The 23,789-nt window shown below is 36.2% G+C and overlaps 1 protein-coding gene across 1 annotated transcript in view; it reads left to right on the top strand.

The window, feature by feature from the left end:
• PLPPR1 (phospholipid phosphatase related 1) overlaps positions 1 to 23,789 on the top strand; it is a 301,713-nt gene that overhangs the window by 139,129 nt on the left and 138,795 nt on the right. Inside the window, exon 2 of the mRNA XM_017527790.2 lies at positions 9,837 to 9,944. Coding sequence (XP_017383279.1) covers positions 9,882 to 9,944 — 63 coding nt within the window. The 5' untranslated portion in view covers positions 9,837 to 9,881. The remainder of the gene's footprint in view (positions 1 to 9,836; positions 9,945 to 23,789) is intronic.

The raw sequence follows: 23,789 nt of genomic DNA, 5'->3' as shown, positions 1-23,789 counted from the left end.
TCAAATTCATGAGAACACAGCAAGTCTGGACTAAATGAGAATCTTTGTGGCTGCCATATGTGGTAGTTCTTCAGAAAGAGTTGCGATGACTTTTGCTTTGAGAAGATAAAGTAAGACTTACTTTTCCCTATTCCTTTCACTAAGTGCAAGTAGAAAGCTTGCACAAAAAGCCAGACTGGCTAAGGACTTTAGAACACAAGAAACAACACAGTAGTGAGTTCTCAGGATTTTCTTTTTGCTTCAAGTATCTCAGACCTGATATTGGAGAAGCTGGCAGCCACAAATGTAATAAAAACAGACAAAGTAATACCCCAAGAAAAGCCTGCTTGTTCTAGCTAAAGGGCCTGGAAAAGGGTAGCCTGACAAGCCAGACAGCTTTTAGATCAAAACCCTCTTGTCCCCAGCCAAACACCACAGAAAAAAACTGAGGCCCCACCTCCACCTCTGCTAGAAAAGACTGAATTGAGTACTTAGATATCCACCCTTGCCAGCATATAAGAAAGCTCCCAAAACTCTTGCTGGGGTCAAGACAGAGAAGGCCAAGTGGGAAGCCAGAACTTTATTTCTTGATGACCACTGAGTATCTTCCCTCCTATGATGTTAAGAGAGAATATGTGGGAAGCCAGGATTCCTACTCCAACAGGCAGTAATGAGGCATTCCTTCCCATTCCTCACTGGGGTGGTATCAGAGGAAGCCTAATATGAAGTCAGAAATTTTACTACCAATAACAATGCCACCTTCTTGGTGTATCTGTGGTGTATCAGTATCTGTGGAGGCCATCTAGGGGCAGTAATGAGGTACCTCTGTCTCCACCAAGGTGGTATCAGTGGAGGCCTAGTGGGAATGTTGAACTCCACTTCTGCTAAGCAATAACAAGGGGCCCCTCCCTAACCATGTATTATGTGAGACCAAGTGAGAACCTAGACTTCACACACACAGTAACAAGGTGACATTCCTCCCCCACCCGCTTGAGCAGCATCAGGGGAATTACATTAAACACAAGATCAAGAGAAAATTCTGAGCCTTATAATATCCTAAAGTTTAATAAAGAATCACATTTCATACCAAGAATCAAAAATATCTCAAACAAAGTATGAAAACATAATCAAAAGACACCAATGCCAGGATAACATAGATGTTAAAATTATCTGAAAAGGATCATGGAACAACCATCATACAAATGCTTCAGAGGAAAATTAAAAATATCTTTGAAACAAGTGAAAAAACAGTCTCAGCAAAGAAAGTTTTAATTACTGTAACTTTGTAATATATTTTAAAATAGGGAAGTTTGATGCCTCCAGCTTTGTTCTTTTGTTCAAGATTACTTTGGTGATTTGGGGCCTTTTTTGGTCCCACAGGAATTTTAGGACTTTTTTTCTATTTCTGTGAAAAATGCCATTGGAATTTTGATAGGAATTGCATTGAATCTATAGATCATTTTCTGTAGTCTGGACATTTTAACAATACTAATTATTACAATCCATGAACATGGGATGCCTTTTTCTTTTTGGTGTCGTCTTCAATTTCTTTCATCAACATGTACTGGTTTCAATATGCAGATATTTTGCCTCTTTAGTTAAATTTAAGTATTGTATTCTTTTCAATGCTATTGTGAATTGGCTTGTTTTCATCATTTCATTTTTAGATAGTTAATTGTTAGGGTATAGAAACAAAACTAAGGTATGTTTTGTATGGTTAGAGTTTTACTAAGGGTGTTTGTTGTTGTTGTTTGCTGCAGTGAAATGAATGAGAATCTTGCACCATACTAGATTTTGCTGAATAATTTTTCAAAATGGTTGTTCGAAATAGCACATCTTTCACCTGTGTAAAAGAGGATTTGCTGCTCCATATGGCCAACCTGTGATGCTATTAGAGTTTTACCTTTTTCCAGTTTCATGGGTGTGAAACAAAAAATATTATTTTAGTTTTTATAACCTATTAATGAAGTTGTAAATGCTTTCATGTTAGTCATCCATATTTCTTCTTTAAATTGACCATATCCATTTTTCTATTAAGTCGTATAACTTATATAATTTCTATTGTTAGTCTTTTCTAATAATTCCCAGTATTAACTTTATTTTAACATTGATTTGTATTTTTTACATTGTAAATTGCTTTTAAAAATTTGGATTTGTAGCCGGGTGTGGGAGCTCATGCCTGTAATCCCAGCACTTTGGGAAGCCGAGGTGGGTGGATCACGATGTCAAGAGATCAAGACCATCCTGGCCAACATGGTGAAACCCCATCTCTACTAAAAATACAAAAATTAACCTGGCGTTTGGCACACACCTGTAGGTCCCAGCTACTCGGGAGGCTGAAGCGGAAGAATCGCTTGAGCCCGGGAGGCAGATGTTGCAGTGAGCCAAGATTGCGCCACTGCACTCTAGCCTGGTGACAGAGCAAGACTCCATCTCAAAAAAAAAAAAAATTGGATTGGTATAAGAATAGTAAGGTAATCAGTATCTGTATTAAATGATCTTTTGAAATTAAAGCTTAACAAGGAAAATTTCTAAGTAAAAATGGCTAAATAGTAAAATATAAAATATATCATTAATGTTGATGGACTTCTCTGAGTGGTCAAAAACTGTGAAGATATTTGTATCCCATATGAGTAGTCACCAATGAGTGACCTCAGCAGAAGAGAATTTTAAGATCGTGTGGATATGATGACCTATGACCTGTGGATACCAGTCAGCCTCTTTCCCTAGCCACCCCTATCATTGCCCAGTGGGCCTATGAACACAGTGGCCATGGTGGCAGGGATGGAGGCTACACATGGGGTCAACAACATTGACTTCCACTCACCAAGGCTGACCTGGATACTGGCACTGCTGAATGCCCAACTTGCCAGCAGCAGAGACCAACACTGAGCCCTGGTTGTGGCATTGTTCCTTGGGGTGATCAGCCATCTACCTGGTGGCAGGTTGATTATATTGGACCTCTTCCAACATGGAAAGGGCAGAGGTTTGTCCTCACTGAAATAGACACTTACTCTGGATATGGGTTTGCCTATCCATGCAATGCTTCTGCTAAGACTACCATCTGTGGACTTACAGAATGTCTTATGCACCATCATGGTATTCCATACAGCATTGCCTCTGACCAAGGCACTCATTTTTTGGCTAAAGAAGTGCAGCACTGGGCTTATACCAATGGAATTCACTGGTTTTACCATGTTCCCCATCATCCTGAAGCAGCTAGATTGATAGAATGGTGGAATGGCCTTTTGGAGTCACACTTACAATGACAATTTGGTGATAATACTTTGCAGAACTGGGGCAGGGTTCTCCAGAAGGCCATGTATGCTCTGAATCAGCCTCCAATATATGGTACTGTTTGTCCCATAGCCAGGATTCATGGGTCCAGCAATCAAGGGGTAGGAGTGGAAGTGGCACCACTCACCCTCACTCCTAGCAATCCACTAGCAAAATTTTTGCTTCCTGTTCCTGTGACATTATGTTCTGCTAGCCTAGAGGTCTTAGTTCCAGAGGGAGGAACGCTGCCACCAGGAGATACAACAATGACCCCATTAAACTGGAAGTTAAGATTGTCACCTGGACACTTTGGGCTTCTCCTACCTTTAAGTCAACAGGCTAAGAAGGGAGTTACAGTATTGGCTGGGGTGATTGACCTGGACTGTCAAAATGAAATCAATCTGTTACTCCACAATGGATGTGAGGAAGAGCATGCATGGAATACAGGAGATCCATTAGGGTGTCTCTTAGTATTGCCTTGCCCTGTGATTAAGATCAATGGGAAGCTAGAACAACCTAATCCATGGAATACAGGAAATCCATTAGGGTGTCTCTTAGTATTACCATGCCCTGTGATTAAGGTCAGTGGGAAACTACAACACATCAATCCAGGTAGGACTACAAATGGCCCAGACCCTTCAGGAAAAAAGGTTTGTGTCACTCCACAGGAAAAAAAAATCACAACCTGCTAAGGTGCTTGCTGAAGGCAAATGGAATACAGAATGGGTAGTAGAAGAAGATCGTCATCAATACCAGCTACGACCATGTGACCAGCTACAGATATGAGGACAGGAATATTCCTTCTTTGTTAAAAAACATGTTTGTGCATGTATACACTTGTACTAAGAAAATATCTTCATTTTCCTTTTTTCATGTAACATGAGATTTCCTTTATCATGTAACATGAGATTTCTTCACTTCATATCAGCATTTAAGTATTGTTAATTTTATATAATTTGGGTTGGGGATTGGTGCGTTTCCTGTTGTATGAAGGATAGTTGTATTATGTTAGACATAATTATGACCTTATTATTGTCTTTATTTGAAGATTACGTATAATCTCAGGAGATGTGTATGGGTTTAAGTTGACAAGGGATGGACTTGTGATAATTAATACTGAGTGTCAACTTGATTGAAGGATGCAAAATATTAATCCTGGGTATGTATGTGAGGGCATTGCTAAAGGATATTAACATTTGAGTCAGTGGGCTGGGCAAGGCAAACCCACCCTTAATCTGGATGGGCACCATCTAATCAGCTGCCAGTGAATATAAAGCAGGCAGAAAAACCTGAAAAGGTTAGACTGGCCTAGGCTCCCAGCCTGTATCATTTTCACATGCGGGATACTTCCTGCCCTGGAACATCAGACTCCAAGTTCTTCGGTTTTGGAACTCAGACTGGCTCTCCTTGCTCCTCAGCCTGCAAACAGCCTATTGTGGGACATTGTGATCATATGAGTTAACACTTAATAAACTCCCCTTTATATATATATATATATTCCGTTAATTCTGTTTGATTATGTCCCTCTAGAAAACCCTGAACTAAAACAGTTAAGAAATTTTTTTAAATGTCCATACTACCCAAAGAGGTCTGTAGATTCATTGAAATCCCTATCAAAATAAAAACAATTCTAAAATTTATATGGAACCACAAAAGATCTCAAATAGTCAGAGGAATCGAGAAAAAAAGAATAAAACTGAAAGCATTACACTACCTAACTTCAAAATCTATTACAAAGCTATAGTGAACAAAAACAACATAGTCCTGGCATAAAAAATAGACACTTTGACCAATGGAACAGTATAGAGAGCCCAGAAATAAGCCCATATATTTGTGGTCAATTGATTTTCAACAGAGGTGCCAAGAAAGAACTAGTATAGAAAGAATAGTCTCTTCAACGAATGATGTTGGGAAAACTGGATCTACACAAACAGAGAATGAAATTGGACTCTTATTTCACACCATAAACAAATGTTAAAGTGGATTAAACACTTAAACATAAGACCTGACACTGTAACACTACTAGAAGAAAACAGGGGAAATGCTTTACAACCTTGGTCTAGGCAAAGGTATTTTTAGATATGACCCCAAAAGCACAAGTGCAGCAAAATATAAATGGGATTACATCAAACAGAAAAGCTCTGCACAACAAAGGAAATAGAAGAGTTAAGAGACAACCTGCTGATTGGGAGAAACTGTTTTCAAACATAAATCTGATGAGGGGCTAATATTTAAAATATATAAAGAACTCAAAGAACTCAATAGCAATGAAACAACCCAATCTAAAAAAGGGGCAAAGAACCTACGTAGACACTCTCAAAAGAGGACATACAAATGGCCAACAGATAGATACATGTGTATGTATATACTCATCACGGATCATCAGGGAAATACAAATTAAAATCACAATGAGGTATTACTTCATACCTCATTGTTAGAATGGCCATTATAAAAAAGATGAAAGATAATTGTCAGTGAGGGTATGGAGAAAAAAATGCTTGTGCACTGTTGATGGGGATGTAAATTAATATATTCATTCTGGAAAACAGTATGGAGGCTCCTCAGAAAACTAAATAGAGAATTTATATTATCCAGTAATCCCGCTTCTGAGTATATATCCAAAGGAATTGAAATCAGTATGCCAAAAGTATATCTGCATTCTCTCTGTTCACTGCAGCATTATTCACAATAGCCAAGATATTGAAACTACCTAGGTGTCAATCATCAATGAATGGATAAAGAAAATTTGGTGTGTGTGTGTATGTATATACATATACGTACACACATATATATGTAATATTGTAATGGAATACTATTTGGCCTTAAAAAAGGGTGGAAATAAACAACATGGATGAACCTGGAGAGCATCATGCTAAGTAAAATAGGCTAGGAACAGAAAGATAAACACTGCATAATTTCGCTTACATGTGGAATTTTAAAAAGTTGAAATCATAGAAATAGCGAGTAGAATGATGGTTACCAGTAAGTAGCTGGAAGAGGGGGATGGATGGAGAAAGGGGAGAAGTTGATCGAAGGGTGCAAAGTTTCAGTTAGGGAAAATGAGCTTTAATGATTTATTGCACAGAATGGTGATTATAATAAATGATACATTCTATATTTGAAAGTTCCTACAAAATTGGACTTTAAATGTTTTTGTAGTAAAAAATAAGTATATGAGATATTTGTTAATTATCCTGATTTAATCATTTTATATTGTAAACATACATCAAAACACCATATTATACCTCATAAATATATATAACTATTGGTCAGTTAAAGAAAAAGAAGTGGGAGGCAGCTAATGGGAACAGGGCTTGCTTTTGGTGGTTGCATAACATTGTGAAGGTTCTCAATGTCACTGAATTATATTCTTTTTTTTTTTTAATATATACTTTAAGTTCTGGGGTACATGTGCAGATCTGGCAGGATTGTTACATAGGTATGCACATGCCATCGTGGTTTGCTGCCTCCATCCCTCCTTCACCTACATTAGGTATTTATCCTAAAGTTATCCCTCCCTAGCCTATTCTTTAAGATGTTTAATTTTGTGTTGTGTGAATTTCACATCAATAAAAAAAGATGGAAAAAATGAAATTAAAATATAAGCAAAAGACTAGAAGAAAATATTGGAAATATGTATCTGATAAAGATTTGTATATAGAATGTACAAAAAACCTTTACACCTTGAAAATAATAAGATTTTAACCTTACCACAAAACATCGAAATAATTGAATACTTTACAAAGAAGAAATAAAAATGGCTAATAAGCACATAAAAGATGCTCAACATCACTTGTTATTAGCAAAATGAATATTAAAACCACAATGAGATATCATTTCACACCCAGTAGAATGGCTATGATAAAAAAGATAATGAAAATGTCAATGCCAATGTGGAGAAATGGGAACCCTCATACATTGCTGGTGGGAATATAAAATGGCACAACTACTTTGGAAAACATTTTAGTAGTTCTCTTTAAAAAATTAAACATAATTTAATGTATGACCCAGCAATTCTCTTAGGTGTCTATCTGTGAGAAATGAAAATATAGGCTGGGCATGGTGGCTCACACCTGTAATCCCAGCACTTTGGGAGGCTGAGGCGGGTGGATCACCTGAGGTCAGGAGTTTGAGACCAACCTGACTAACATGGAGAAACCCCATCTCTACTAAAAATACAAAAGTTAGCTGGGCGTGGTGGCATGCACCTGTAATCCCAGCTACTTGGGAGGCTGAAGCAGGAGAATCGCTTGAACCTGGAAGGTGGAGGTTGCAGTGACAAGATGGCGCCATTGTACTCCAGCCTGGGCAACAAGAGTGAAATTCCGTCTCAAAAAATAAATAAATAAATAAATAAATCCACACAAAGAATTATATACAGATGTAATTAATATGATTTTCCGCAATTAGATACAACCAAATATTGGACATAGCCAAAAATTCAAAACAATCTAAATTTCTACCAGCTGGTAAAGGTGCAATAGCCATACAATGGAATATTATTTGGCAATTAAAAGGAAAAAAATGATGGAATGTGCTACAATGCGAATGAATCTCAAAAATGTTATGCTAAGTGAAGGAATGCAGAAATAAGAGGTCATGTGTTATATTATTCTTTTCATTTAAAATATCCAGAAAAGGCAAATCTGTAGAGTCAGAAATTAGATTACCTGGCTTTGGGATATGTTGAAGAAATTGATGGTGGGAATTAACAGTAAATGGACTAGATCATTCTTTCAGGGGTGATTAAAAAGTCCTAAAACAGTTTTATAGAAAGTTGCACAATTTGGTAAGTTTTAAAATATTGAATTGTACACTTTGAGTGAATTGGTATATATAAAATACACCTCACTATAGTTACTCCCCTGTGTGTGTGTGTGTGTGTGTGTAGCCTTATACATATAAAAAGCTAGGTTACATTTTGGACCAGAAGAATGAAAATGTGAATTTCATATCCTAAAGCTTGTCTTATATCCTCCACATTATGGTTGTTCTTTATTAATTGCATGGAGAAGCCATCTAAAACACTAGGTGTCTGGTGCCTTTGCTTTTTCTGGTGCTTTGCCCTTCTTGAACATGATTAATATTTAATTTTCCCTTCAGATGTACAGCACTGCATTTGGTTGATGCTAACAGGAAAGTTCATTTATATCATAAATACTAAGTAAATTCTAAGGCATTTGGGTTAAGCAAGGGCAAAATTAAAATAATACACGATTTTCCAATGAATTCAGTGTGTTTTCTACATATAGAGTCCTTTCTTATTATAGAAAATATTAGTTTTCCTAAATCCTAAAATAAAATGGTGAAATAACAGATGTAGTATGGGTATTATTTTATAACAGATAACATCCAATTTTAATTGAAAAAAATTAAGTTGCCTAAAACTTAATTTAAATACTATGATTGGTATGGATTTATAAAGCATATAATATTAAATTTTTTATTGACAAGTGAGGAGTTGATATCTCAAAAGGGAAAGATATGTATTTTAAAGTTTCATTCTGTAAAAGGGCAGGAGGAAACTTAGGAAGGATAGAAATGAAGACATTAACATTAATGTCTGACCTTTAAAAACGTACAGCTAGGCATTCAAATAGACTAGTAGTTCCTATGTTACCTTTCATACTGTAATCAAAATTTACAAGAACTGTTGGTAGGGATGACAAAGGAACAGAACAAATGAAAAATAATAACTTTAAGAGCAGATATCTGAAATGTGCAGTATTGCTTTGGCTAGAGAGTAAAAGATGTAGGATTTTAAAAACTCTGGACTGGAAATTTCATTAAAGCTTAACCACGTCATTGTATTAAGAGGAACCAAAACTAATTGATCTCCTAATATAAGAATATTTTCAGTTCAAAGCAGGCAGATATGTTCTAATAAAATATTTGATTACAGTCTGCTATTGCCCAGCTGCACCTTTCTTGTAAAGTCAGTGAATGTCTTATAAGCTAAATGAAATGTGTTACGGCTTCAATGCTTTGTGTTTGGGTCATACATGGGGCTGAGGGAAACCAGTGAAACAGATCAGTGACATATTAACCCAAAGTTGTTCATGGCTTTGTATTCAATGGAGCAAGGGCAAATAATAGTCAAGGAAGGAAGGAAGCCAGGGATTAGCATCTTGGTACTAAATGTCAGTTTCAAAGGGAGAGGCCAGAGCATAAGCAGACAATTCCCTAGGTTGCAAATGGGGAGGATTAGGCGCAGGTAAGAGAGATTCATGCAGGATGGACAGTAACAAATGTTTTATGTAAGAAATTGTGTGTCATGGCATCAGAGCAGTCTACTGGGATAAGGCACTATGCAGTACCAGGCAATTAGAATTCTGTTCTACTAGCTGAGTGCACAAGGGGCTCCTGACCTGTTTATTAGGAATGTAAAACTATTCATGGCAAGTATATATTATTTGCTTTACATTGGAATGATTATTAGTCTGACTTGACTGTGTTGTAGATCATGGTTTTGCTTTTGTACACAACCTGCTTCTCTAGAAGGTAGCTGCTATTTTTATGTAAGAACCTAAGGGACTTCTCAATATATGGTTCTTATACCCTGCAACCTATTTCTATTTCAGCCTGGACGGTTTTAGACGGTGCAGTCTTGCTCTATGGTGTGAGAAATGGCTGTAGGAAACAACACTCAACGAAGTTATTCCATCATCCCGTGTTTTATATTTGTTGAGGTATGTGGATTTTTAACCTTTATGGACAAACTGAAATAGTAGTAGCAGTTTTTATTCTGATAACTTAGATTATTTTATAAAATTATTTAATTTTATGGTTGATAATTCAATTTTGATGGCACAAATATTGGTAAAGAATTAATAAGCTATACAAAATGTTTCTTAAATAGGTAGTTATAAGAATGTTTTTAAACTTCACCTTTGGGGTACGATAGGTGTTTTATTATATTTCTTCTATTTTCAACAGTGATGTGAATGTTAACTATGAAAGAGAATGAAGCATTTTAATTGTTTATTAAAAAATCAATATCCTGTTTCAGGAAGTCAATAAACCAGGTATTTTACAGATTAGGTTAGTTCATGGTCTTTTGCCTTAGAGCCCAAATAAGGAAAAATAATCTTAGAGTTTACTATCTCCACCGGACATTCTCCTTTAGTGGGATATTGGGAGCTTGTGCAATGTGTGATTTCTTCTTTCCTGAATTACTTTGTTTAGTTGCTCTAACTTTGTGCCAGCAGTTTTTCCAGCATATTTTTGGTTAAATTACCTGAACTCATTTTGTACTGTACCTCTCTTTCTATGTTTGCTATAGAGGAGACCGAGACATAAAATTTTGGGAAATTTGGGAGGAAAAAAACTGCTTTCCAGGTAATCTCAAAATAAGATGTTGATTTGCCAGCAATATTATTGTATCTGCCTTATCAAGAAGACAGGGCGTGTAGTGGATTTTTTTTTATCTGAAAGCTCACACCTAAAATATGACAGCGTAAAGAGTTGGAAAGTAAGCATCCTGAATTTCCTGTCTTGGTAACTGCAAGATAGTCTCTACATCCCAGGAGTGAGCTGTAGCATATTCTGTGTTATGGCATCTTTTTGGCTGACTGTGAAAGAAAGGTGTGTTGATCCACTTTATTATCCATATAAAAACAAAGTTGAGTTAAACCACTATTTACATTAACAAAAATGTACTTTCAGTACATGTGTTGTTTATACAAAGCCTGTGAATCATTTAGACAACTTTTATGTTCTCCAACTTGAAATAACTATATAGTCAGATAATTTTGAACAGTCTGATTTTTGGCCAGATATATGGGTGTTTGGATAATCATTGAGTTTCACCTTACAGACATTGCTTGGTACTTTTAGATGAACAAATATTTCATAATGGTTTATTTTCTGGTGATATTTGAAAGCCTGTTTGTATTGCAGAATCATGTAAAGATAGGAGAGAAAGCTGGTGCAGATATGTTAATATAAACAAAGGTACATATAGACTCAATTTAAGCTAAATCTCTGAAAGGGTAAACAAAGAACTCATCTCTCAACAAGAAACACATATTCTTAATACTCTGCATTTAACTTGCTATACAATGCCAAATTAACTCCATTCAGGCAATAATGATAATTATATATATTGTGGTTTTTGGTTACTGTTCTTTATACTGGAATTGTGATAAAGGGAAAAAATCATTTTTCCTGCTGCTCATGCAAAAAGGTTAAAAGGTATACTAGTACCTTTTTCAGTGTTTGCTTTCTCTTTTGTTATATGAAAAATAATTTTTTTAAGTAGGCTGGGGAAGTTGGGGAATAAGTCATCCATCATCATCTTTATCCTCCCTGTGGCAATTTTATTTTAAATTTTCTTAAGAATCAAGTAGGAAGCAACCCTCAAAGTGAGACGTTTAATTTATTGCTGGAAGCTGTAGTCTCTGAAGATTTTCAGCTCTCTAATGTGTGAATGATGAGCTTTGCCGGTGAAGCAGCAACAAGGGAGATAAATTAGTTCTTCTGTAGCTTACCCTGACACAAACATAAATAGAAGTCTACAAATCTGGGAGAAGAAAGATGGTTTGTTCTTTTTCTTGTTGTATTGTTGTTCTTATTTTGCATGGAAGTTTAGGATATATCAGTGACCTCTCTCAGAAACAGGCAGGAAAAAGGGAAAGGAAGTAGAATACAGAAGAAATTGAGGGGGAAGGAGGTGAATCTCAAAGCGGCTTTCATGATTCTCATGTATTTCACTCATCAAACACTTATTGTTTACCTGCATTATTCTAGGTACTTTAACAAGGATATCAGAAAACTTGGTAAAAAAAAGTGTCAACTTGACCAATGAATATCTTTTTAGTGTTTTTTGATTATGAAAGAATTTAAGCACAGAAAATAAGACATCCCTGCACCTACTACCAGGACAAAAATCTTAAGTGTTTTCCATATCTGCTTCAAATATTTTTGTCAAGAAAAGCAAAATGTTACAGATATGGGCAAAATCCTATTGTCTTGAAGCCGGAGCCATTATATGTATGAAGTTTGGGGCTTCTTTTCCCTACATGATTCCCATGCATGTTTTATGTTTTCCTACATATGTATGTATTCATAAATAACATTTTACAGAAATGATGCTATGCCAGATCTTTCCTTTGCAACTTGCCCTTTCATTCAACATTATGTTTCTGAGATTCATCTATATTGGCAGTTCATTCATTTTAATTGTTGCTATTTATTCTATTGTGCAAATATATATACTGAGGGACGGTTTCATGCATTTGTTTACTTAATATGCTCTTTCACTGTCATAAATGTTTTTGCAGAAAATATTCTTATTTTTGTCTCTGCGTGCCTACATGCAAGAGCTCTCTTAGATTGACACATAGCAGTAGAATTGCTAGGGGATAATTATATTTGCCAGTTGTTTTCTGCTGCATTATAGAAGCAACCTTGATATTTGTATATCAATTTCTTTGAAGAAATTTTAAAAACCTTTATTAGTTTATGGGTATGTCATATAGCCTGTAGTGTTTTTCAGACAATTACATCATCTGTAAGTGGCAGCAGATTTATTTCTTCTTTTCCAGTTGTCATGTTTGTACTTTTTTGCCTTGTCTTATTGCTTTGGTTAAGACCTCCCCTGTAATGTTGGACAGAGGCAGTGGTAGAGAACATTATTGCATTGTTGATGACTTTACAGAAAAATACTTCAGACCGGGTGTGGTGGCTCACGCCTGTAATCCCAGCACTTTGGGAGGCTGAGGTGGGTGGATCATCTTAGGTCAGGAGTTCAGGACCAGCCTAACCAACAGGGAGAAATCCCATCTTTACTAAAAATACAAAATTAGCCAGATATGATGGTGCATGCCTGTAATGCCAGCTACTTGGGAGGCTGAAGCAGGAGAATCACTTGAACCTGGGAGGCAGAGGCGGTGGTGAGCTGAGATCACACCATTGCTCTTTAGCCTGGGCAACAAGAGCAAAACTCTGTCTCAAACAACAACAACAAAAACAACAAATTTTAAATGTTTACTATTGAATTATGAATAAATGTGGACTTTTACTTTCTTCTTGCTCCCTACCATCATCTAATTTTGGTTAATTTGTTTTAATCCCCCATTTCTTTCCTTTATTGGTTATAAATTAGAGATTATATTTCTATTTTTAAAATGACTTTTAAATATTAAATATATATACCTGACAACAGAAACTAAAGTTCATCCATAGCTCCATCATTTTCCTAAACGATCAATGACCATTCTTTGGCTACTTTGAGCTCCTGTATGTCATCCTTCATTTTTATGTTTTCCTTAAATTTTTCACTTTTTTTTCAGTTGGACTTCTTTGAATTTACCTGTATTCGTCAGTTTCTTTTCTTACTATTTCTCTCCTACTTTAATTTCCTCATGAAGTTTATCCTTTAGCAATCCTTTCAGCAAGTCTTGTACTGTCAATGCGGAAAGTCAAACTCTGAAGAGATCTATTCTGAACTAAATGAGTGGCCATGCCCTGTGACAGAGCCCTCAGGAGACCCTGAGAACATGTGCTTAAGGTGCTTAGGGTGAAGCTTGGTTTCATACATTTTAGGGAGACATGAAACATTAATCAAGTACATTTAAGACATACATTGGTTTGGTCCAGAATCATGGAATAACTCGAAGGGGAGAGCTTCCAGGTTATAGGTAGATTTTAAAATTTTCTGATTGGCAGTTGGTTGAAAGAGTCATTATCAATAGAAAGGAATGTCTGGTTTGCTAAGAGGTTATGGAGACCAAAATTTTATCATACAGATGAAGCCTCTACGTAACAGACTCCAGAGAGAATAGATTGTAAATATTTCTTACCAGACTTAAAGTCTGTGTAGATGGTAAATTCTGGTCAGCTTTTCCTGAATTCTAAAGGGAGGAGGGTATAATGAGGCATGTTTGACCCTCCAACCTTGTCATGACTTAAGGGGTTAAATACCCCCGCCCTTTGGTGCTTTGAAATTTCAATATAATATGTCTAGGTGTTAATTTATACTAGCTAGGACTTATTGTGTATCTTGAATATTAACAGTCGTGTTTGTCACTAATTCTGTAAAACTCTCAGCCATTGCTGCCTCCAATATTTTTTCTACAATATCTTTTTGTATCTTCTCATTCTTCCACTCCATCTCTTACCCCATCTTGTTGCTGTTTTTTAATTTCCAGAAATTCTATATGTGTTGTTAAAATTTGTTTTTATAGCCTCATTTTCTTTACTTATAATTTTGTTTCTGTTGTCTTTAGTTACGTTAAATGTATATGTTCTCAGTTTGTCCCATTATCTGAAATCATTGGCATTCTGATCCTCCTGTGTGTTGTGACTGAAGTCTTTAGCTCATGGTGGACTGTTTCCTTATATTTGTGTTTTTTGTTTAGCTTCAGTTTAGCAGAGCTTACTTCTTCTGTAAGGTTCATGTAGATCTTAGGTGTTGAGAGTATCACTTTGGAGGGATTTTGCATAACTGTTTGTTTCCCTAGGGTTTAACTTCTATATTTAGCAACCAAACTTGCAAAGTCTCACACATATAGTCAAAGTTGATCTTTTCTTGTAGTCTTCCTGTACTAGCAGGTGGATTCTATGGAACACTTTCAGTTTACCTGTGAATTGGAAGGGAAGGAGAGAGGAATACCAATGTAGATATTTGCAGTGGAATGTTTTTGTGCCTTTTTTGTGTCATGAATGCATTCATTCATTCCACAAACACTTATTCAGTTACTGCATTTTTCCCCCAGGCATTATATCTTTTGCCCTTTGGGATACTTTACGTTGTAACTACTCTTCTGTAACTTGGATCTCACTAAGTTCTTTGTAGAGCCAGGACTGTTGGGCCACACTTGAAATGTGTGTGACAGATACAGGGTGGGAATGAGACATATACGCTGCTCATAGTGGAATGCTGATATGCATTTTCTTGGTGATTTTAATTGTAAGAGCAGAGTTTTGATGGGGATGTTTTGTTTATCTATGGCAGTTGGTGAGAACAGATGCCAGCTAGCCTCTACAATTCAAAGTTGCTGATGACTGACTGAGGACCCTGCCTGGGACTCACCCAGAAGACTGAAATGGCGGTAGAGAAGCTGCCTGATAATGCCGCAGGCAACAGAAAAGGTCTTATGGGGACCACAAGTCAAGAGCAGCATTGCCCCTGGCAATCCTTGAATTCCTTATAGACCAAAGGAAAAGTTAAGATGCCACTGGAGAGAGAAAAGTTTGTAGATTAGGAGAGGACCTCCAGGAAAAAGCTGAAAGGGAGAGGTTAACAGTGAGAGGAAAGCAGAATGGATGGAGAAGTATATGTAATGGACATGGCAGGCAGTTCTGGAAACCAAATCCTTGAATAATAGATATTCAGAAAAATTTCTCTTTTGTACATCTCCCGGTTGTAGTCCTGGCCAGAGCCCTTAAAAATAAGATAATGATTTTAAGGGCCAGGATATAAACTTTTCTATCACTTATCAGACAGGATCACTAAAATTTCAAGATAGTCCACAATGATATCACTAAAATTTCAAGATAGTCCACAATGATATTTCTGGCCAACAGGTCGTAGCTCTTCACTGCTCTGGTTCTATCACAGCAAGCTGAAACAATGCTGAGCCAGACAAAAGCTAGAGAAGTCAGAAGGAGTAGGAAAAGGAGAAAATTGACAATCTTTAAATAAACACGAGGACATCTATTTTCTCATCCTCATTTTCTTCTCCTTAAATTCATAACATTACTTTTGTTAGAATAAAGGTACTTAAACATACCCAACAAATTAAAAATAGTGATAAAAATTCAAATAGTCTGTTTTTCATTCTTAGTCCTCTTTTTCCCTTCCTTCTGCCTTCCCTTCTTCCTTCTCTCCCATTCCACTAGATATTCTTTCTCTCTTCCTGTTTTCTCCCTCTTTCCTTTTTTCACTGTCATTTCAGCAACACCTCTCATGCTTGAGGCTCTTTTCGCAAAAAGGACTTCTCTGAGGAAAAACACATTGTAATTGGTGAGTGAAACATCTTTAAAACAAGAATGTAAACTTCTTGAGGTCTCTCGTGGCTTCTCACAGCTAATACCGGACACATTTTCCAAAATGCTTAAGACCGAGATGTCCTGTTTGACAGACAATTCCCGGACATCAGTGAATTCCTCTCAAGACAATTTCACCTTGTTTTCTCTGAAACCATTAATAACTCAGTCAAGTCTCTTTTATATGTATTTGTGCTAATAGCAACTCTAAGTGGAGCTTAGTTACCATAGCAGACAATATTAAGTACCAGGAATTGGACAGAATGAATGAAATTGTTGTTTGATGTGTACAGATCTGACAGTTTTATCATTTTGATGGCTGCTCATACTTGGAATTTTTATTACCTACTTTTGACAACTCATTTTTCTCAGCTCAAACCTAGCAGGTGATTGTTATAAACTGCAGCCTGCAGATAAATAATATCATGAAGTTCAGCAAGAACTTGATGATTTCAAGTGTCTTTCTCTGGGGCCAGAACTTCAGGAATTCCATATCGTCCCTTTTGGACACTGAATGCCATTTCATTGCTTCCTTGTTTTCTGTGCCTCAGGTTTTGAAAGACGAATGTCTTGGCTTTGCTTTTTGCCCTTTTGAATCTAAGTCTCAGAAACAGTGCTCAACCTTGTTTCTGAGACTTAGATTTTTACGTTTAAGTAATATAAAGTTAAAGTAACATTTTTACATTTAAGTAACGTAAAGTTTTAAAAAGTCTCTTTTACTTCTTTAGAGAAGTTCTTATTAAAGTATCATAATTTTATGCTTATATAGAATGAAGTGGGAATAGAAGATAATTTGATGTCAAAAGCACAGGGTTTGAGTTCTGGCTCTGCCATTTATTGCTAGTATAAACTTGGGGAAATTCTTTGGACCTCAATTGCTTCATCTGTGAAATGGAAATAAAAATGACTTCCTTATGGGAAGTTTTTAGGGAAAAAATGAGGCAATGTACCTGAAAGTGTTTGCTAAGAGGTGGGCAATTAAATGTTAACATGAAAATAATGAAAAACAACAGTTTCTACCCAGGATAAAAAGATGAAAAATAACCTCCCCCCCACCACACATACACTTGACACCAAGAAATGGAGTCTGTATAGTTTAATCCCTAGAAATACTACATTGCTGGGCTTGAATATTTTTATAATACATATTAAGGTGGTTGCTGAATAAGGTTTCAAACAAAGTAATAAAAATTTTTGAGAGTCTTTTAAATTGGAATGACAAATATAAAGTACTTTTGCATGCGTTTTCTCACTTAAACATCATTTGACTAGTGTTGCAATATTAGAACAAGGATAACACAAACATTCAGATGTCTGTTTCTCATGGTATTGAAATACCAGTGTTAAGTTCTAAAATGAGCTATCATTTCCATCACTCTTTACCACACTGTCTTTAGATGTCCTTCCAATTTAGTGAGTGTTCCTCTGTTCTTCAGCACTGCTACTTTCCAAGTAGAATATTTGGGATCAAGTCCCCTGTTAAAATAAATCATCACAAAGAAGAGAAAAGAGGGAGGACTAAGAAAATGGGCCTGTCCCTAGAGGACAAGGAATTGGGAGAGAAGGAAATAGCGCTCTCAGGGAAATCAGGTGGTTAGACTCCAAGGGAAGGCCTGGGAGTTGAGCCTGGAAATATCCTACCTGCCATGTTCCTCTGTAATTCCCCTACTACTACCTTTTTCTATTTTCCTTAATGGTCTATCCTTCTCTCCCCACCTGGCCCTTTCAGAGATAATAAAGACCCAATCTGACTCTGGGGGGAAATACAAATCTCGTAAGTAAAAGATATACAGCCTCACCAGTAATCTCTAAAATGGTAATAATAATAACTGTAACATACTATGGAAGAATTTTGAATGAGAAGGGATGAAGTCAGAATGAAAGCACCTTTGCTCTCATCAACATTTTAATAAAATAGATAAATCTGCACATATCTTAAGATATGTTATTCAGGTTTCAGATTTTTAAATCCTCTAATATTGGCATTATATCACTAAATAGACCATATCTGACATTTGTATGGTATTTTAGTATAAAACTGGAGTACTAAAAAATCATTAGGATAATATTGACCCTATGCAATAGAAATTCATCTTCACCTTTTAAATTTCAGATAAAAAAGTATAGAGGAATTAATTGATTTGCTTAAGGCTACATTGTCAATAGGTGCTACAGTTGAGATTTAAATGTAACATAAATGCAAATCTTAGATTTCTTCCACTATAAATATGTAGGCAATATATTGGTCTCAGAGTCACATTCAGGAAGTCAACTTTCTCCACTGGATAACAAACATAGATTCAGAAAGTCCTTTCTGATATGCTCATAGAGAAATGTTGAAATATGAGCTTTCTACAATCTGCCTTCCTTTAAGAGCTTAAAGAATATTTTTCTATTTTAATTTAAGTAAATCTCAACTATCTGGAACTCTGGATACAGGCTCATTTTGTTTGATGGAGGTTTAGCTGATAAGAGAAAACTCCTCTGATATCTATAACTGTTAAGTAACATTCATTTAAAAATCTATTTTGAGTGATTTCAAGCATATTCTATATAATAAAAAATAATTACTCAAGTACTTACAACTCAGCTATATAAAATCCTAACATTTTGACATTATTTAGTTCCGATTTAAAATAAAATAATAAAAGCATAACTGATACAGTTGAAGCGCCCGTGAACCCTTCCATAGAGGATCTTGTCTTCCTCTTTGCCTCTGCAGTGATAATCCCCAAGCTGAATTTGATGCGTGTAGTTTTCTAAGATGTGAACAACTTGCTAAAATGCATTTACTTTGTGCCTTAAAGAGTTCAAAATGCTGAGTGCAATTATATTTAGTTTTTTAATGATAAGCTATTAAACACAGGTTGTGATTATAGGCTATCATAGTTGTAGATGTACAGGAAATTGGACCAAATGCATGTATTGACCCAGGCTATGTATTCTAAATTGGCATTTTAAAATAATCTCTGCTAAAACTGATGTTAATAGTTAGTATGTGATAGTTTTGCCATAATAACAGACTATGCCTAAATCTCAGTGGCTTAACACATCACAAGCTGATTTCTGACACTGCCAGTCCCATGTATGTTGGTGTGAGAGCTGTGTTCATCAGAATTACTTGGGGACCCATCCTGTTGGTATCTCTATCTCCACAAGCTTTTATGGTCACTTTGGTAAAGGGAAACAAACAAACATCGTGATTCACAACACAGGCTTTTTAGTTTCATATTTAATTGATATACGCCAGTTCCACTCACATTTCATTAGCCCAAGCAATGGAAATGTGGCCATGCCCCACTTCCAAGAGATTAGGGAATTGCATTCTACAAATATATTGAAAGGAATGAGATTCTTTATAGTCTAAATGACTGCTATGGCTCCCTCATGGTTTAAGCTCTTCCTACTGAAAAGTAAGTCCCAAATCAATGAGATAATAAAAGGTTTTACTTAGACATATTCTAGTTCATAAAGACATTTGCATGTGCTTTTGAGTTTTTCACGCATTAAATAATTTATGTAGTAAGTGGTGCTGATAGAGTTCCCTGTCACTAAAGAGTTCAAGCAGAGACCAGTTTGCCAAGTGGTAGGAGGCTGGAGAGGAGATTCTAGAACTATGTGAGTGACTGGACTAGAAGACCAGTAACATTTCCTCATGACTCTGGGTACCTGTCATTCCAAAGATGACAGTCCTAGTGACAACCATATATGCCAAAATCTCTGGCATCTTTCAGATCCTACCCCAGCTTTCCTCAATCTGCCATCTATTTTGTGTTGTTTTCCAGACCACCGTGTTCCTATGCTATATGCCATGTGGTAACGTCACATGTTTCCTGTAAATTTCCCTGAGAATTAGCATTATAGTACTTTAAACCAAGCATGCTTCATGATGTTGAATGAATATACCAATACTTTGATCTTCATAGAATTTTACATTCTTCCCTTCCCTCGTGGGGCATAAGCGCAGACAACCATTCCAAGATAATGACAGACTCTGAAGTAAACATATTATATTTTTAAGAACTATAAAAGATAGCATCTTGTCTAATGCAATGTATTATTTTGCATAGGTAGCTGGTAAATTCATTTCCTGCTTTGTGATGCATTTTTCTCTTATTGAATTAATCCCTTTTCGAATATAGTAACCATGCTGTCATCGATATGTGTAGCTGGCCAAGGTAGTAGACTATCTCTTGAATGTTAACTCCAAAATTACATGAAGCATAATTTCTAAGCCAATGCAGTGCTATAATAATTTACTTTAAGACAACAACTGACATTCCAATCTATCTCGGAGCTGATAAAAACAGACTTTATAGGAAGTCTGCTTTTAAGAGGATGAAATACAGAATGGCAGTCTGTTGAGAGAGTAGCTTGGTAATGTTTAGCAAATTTTCAAAATTTTGTATTCATTTTAGACCCCAAAAGAACACTCCTAATAATCTATCTTACAGAAACCATGAATATGACAGATTTTGCTGCAAAATAATTTATCAAAAAATTGTTAATGATGGAAAATAAAATTCCCAATATTAAACTATAGAGTATTGGTTTTAAAATTCTTGACCATTTATATAGTGGACCACTATGCATTGATAAAAAATTACATTGTTAAAGATTTAACCTCATGAGAAAATATTCAAATTAGATAGTTAAGTGAATGCAGGATGGAATGGCTTCAAAGTAGTATGTAATCTCAGTTTCCCCAGGCTTCACCAGTACACAAATATAGATGACAGTCATGGTGTCAGTAAGAACTAAAACATCCATATCTATTGCTCAGACCTGTTCACAGAGGATTCTAACAGCTCTACACATTTGCCCGGTTGAGCCTGAGATTTTCACCTGTGTTCGTGAAGCAGTCTCTTGCCTTGTTACCCAGAAAATGAGCTACCTTTGTCTTCATCAACTTTGGTCACGCATATCTGTTTCTTCAAGCAAAGAAAGCATGTAAAGTTGTCTCACCCTGCCATTGCTAGCATTACTTACGGGAGGGTTGCTGATATGGACCCACTAGTAATATACTTTCTCCACACAGAGGCAGGAAGAAGCCCTGCTCCCAAACTTGATGTCTCACTGTTACCTAATATCAGTGGGGTGCTGTGTCTTAAGTTTCTGCCTACAGCCCTTCTTTTCATAGGACCAGACCTGAATCCATGTACTTGTGGAAGGACAAACATTTAAGGCAGACATCCTTGTCTTTTCTGCTATCATTTTTTTCCTTCCACTTTCTCTATGCATATTAATTCATAGAAGTGGTTTTTGCGAACCATCAGATTCAATAACTTCTCAAATATGCCAGGTATGTTAGTCATGGCAGTAGATATTGCAGGCTCCAAGCCAGATAACCTCTCCATTCCAACTGGGCAAAACATGTGAAATGTGATGCCTTTATGGAATTATGTGCCTATCCAATGTATGCCTAGAAAGAAAAGTTATGCACCAAAATCAGTGTCTGTTTCTGGGTGTTGAACTTATATTGCATTTTATCAGAAAAAATAAAGTAACTAGGTTTAAAGACTGCATTAAGTTATCGATGTGTATAGTACAAAATACAGAATTCTTTATACAAAGTTAGATACTGGTAATGTCTTCTGCAATTTGAAAATTATTTATATTTACAAAAAATCCAAAGACTTACGTATCCTTTCTCAGAGCACAATAGAAACAGTGAGAGTAATTTTTTTTCTAACAAACACCTGATTATTTTTACAGCACATTCTATGTGGTTTTCACCAATGCCAAACCTTAGGGAGTATTGCTATAAATAATTATACTCATGTTTCACTTGTCAATCTTGTTTAGGAAAAGGTATTTGAGTACTCTGAATTTCCTTTAAGTTAATAAATTGTTCATTATATAAAAGAAATAGTTTTCCTTATTTAGTTCTAGTACTATATTTTCTACATATACTTGTGTATGTAGCTCTGGCCAGCGTACCCACTGGTGTTCTCATTCTTTGTGGTACATGTTAAATCAGTAAAGAATCTGTGCCCTACTCCTGTCCCCATGAACTTACCACCACCAAAAACATCCCTCCTCGCAGTTAATGATAAAAGCATAGACTCTTAGAGCTAAATGGGCCCTTAGATCACTTACGCAAATCCCTCATTTCAGATTAGGTAACAGATTCATAGAGGTTAAGTAACTCGTCTAAGATCATACAACTGATTTGAACTGAGTTCACAACCAAACCTGCAAGTCTTGATTCTGTCCTGATCAATGACAAATTTAATTTCATATTTATAGCTAAATTTCAAAAGCAGAACTATAAAACTTATTTCAAAATGTTTATGGCAAGAATAATTTCATAATGGGCAGGGTGGTACATCTTCACATACGTAACATGATGAGAGGAGGAGTCTTCAAGAGTAGGAGAGCCTAGTGCCTACCAAGATTCTATAGGAGCTCCAAATCACCTGTCTGAAGGGGTCAGGAAAGCTGACCAGAGAAAGTTACACTTAGACCAATACGTGAAGACCAGTGAGGGGTGAAGGGCTTCAGAAGGAAAGGATAGCTTGGCATGGACCGAGACCTATAAAGGTACTGAGAATTTGAAGAGCTGAAAGGGTTTCAAGGCTAGAGCTTAGAGGATGAGATAGGGAGTAGTGACAGAGGAGACTGGCAAGGTAGAGAGAGGCCAAATCGTGCAGTACCTTACAGGCCATATTATGCAGTTTATTTATCATAGGGGCTTTGGGAAACAAGAGCATTCTTGGGTATTTTGAGGTTAGACCTTACCTGTTGTTATGAGATCAGAGAAGTGGTGCTGAGAACCTGGAGCCATGGGAAGGAGACATGAGCTGAGATTTTCACTATTTACAATAGATACCATCTCCCTTTGGACTGCAGAATATCTTTCTCAGAGAGGAACAAGTATCATGACCCCAGTGCCCTCATTGCCCACTTTCCCTAATACATAGTAGACAGATAAAAATGTGAAAGGAACTCTATGTTATTGAAAAACTTCTGAATATAAGGGATTGCTTTCTGAACTACTATGTCACCCTTTCTTACAATGCAGGAAACTTAAAAACACAATCTCAATGGCTGACCTAACTTTGATGCTTTGCAAAGCTGCTTTAGTTTATCTGCCAGTCCCTGTGGCACAGGCTTGAAAATAGTTTTTTTCCTAAGATTTGTAACCAGCATTTGTAAGTACAATAACTTTATTCTTTGTCCTAATGTCAACTCTTCTGCCCTATTTTCCCCATAAATTTATTCCTTCAGCAGACCATGTGTTAGAAAAATGTGGTCACTCTAGCATAAGGGTATCTGATAATTTTCCTCCTGATGCATGATCTGTTGGATATAGAAGTGATTTGTTTCCCCATATAAGTGATTTTTCAGAATTGGACTGGCAAAGTGCTAACTCAACCATATACTCATTATATTCTTTATGAGCAATGCTTATATTTGAAAAATGAGACAGAAAAATAAGGTACATCTATGACCAAGATAGAGATCTTTATCTCTGAGGTATTAATTAGCCTATATGGAGATAAATTCATAGCCTTTGGTTTCACTTGCACACTTTTTTCTTA

This window comes from Cebus imitator, unplaced genomic scaffold, assembly GCF_001604975.1.
Source record: "Cebus imitator isolate Cc_AM_T3 unplaced genomic scaffold, Cebus_imitator-1.0 Scaffold51, whole genome shotgun sequence".
Taxonomy (NCBI): Eukaryota; Metazoa; Chordata; class Mammalia; order Primates; family Cebidae; genus Cebus; species Cebus imitator.
This window is presented reverse-complemented; position numbering and strand designations above follow the sequence as displayed.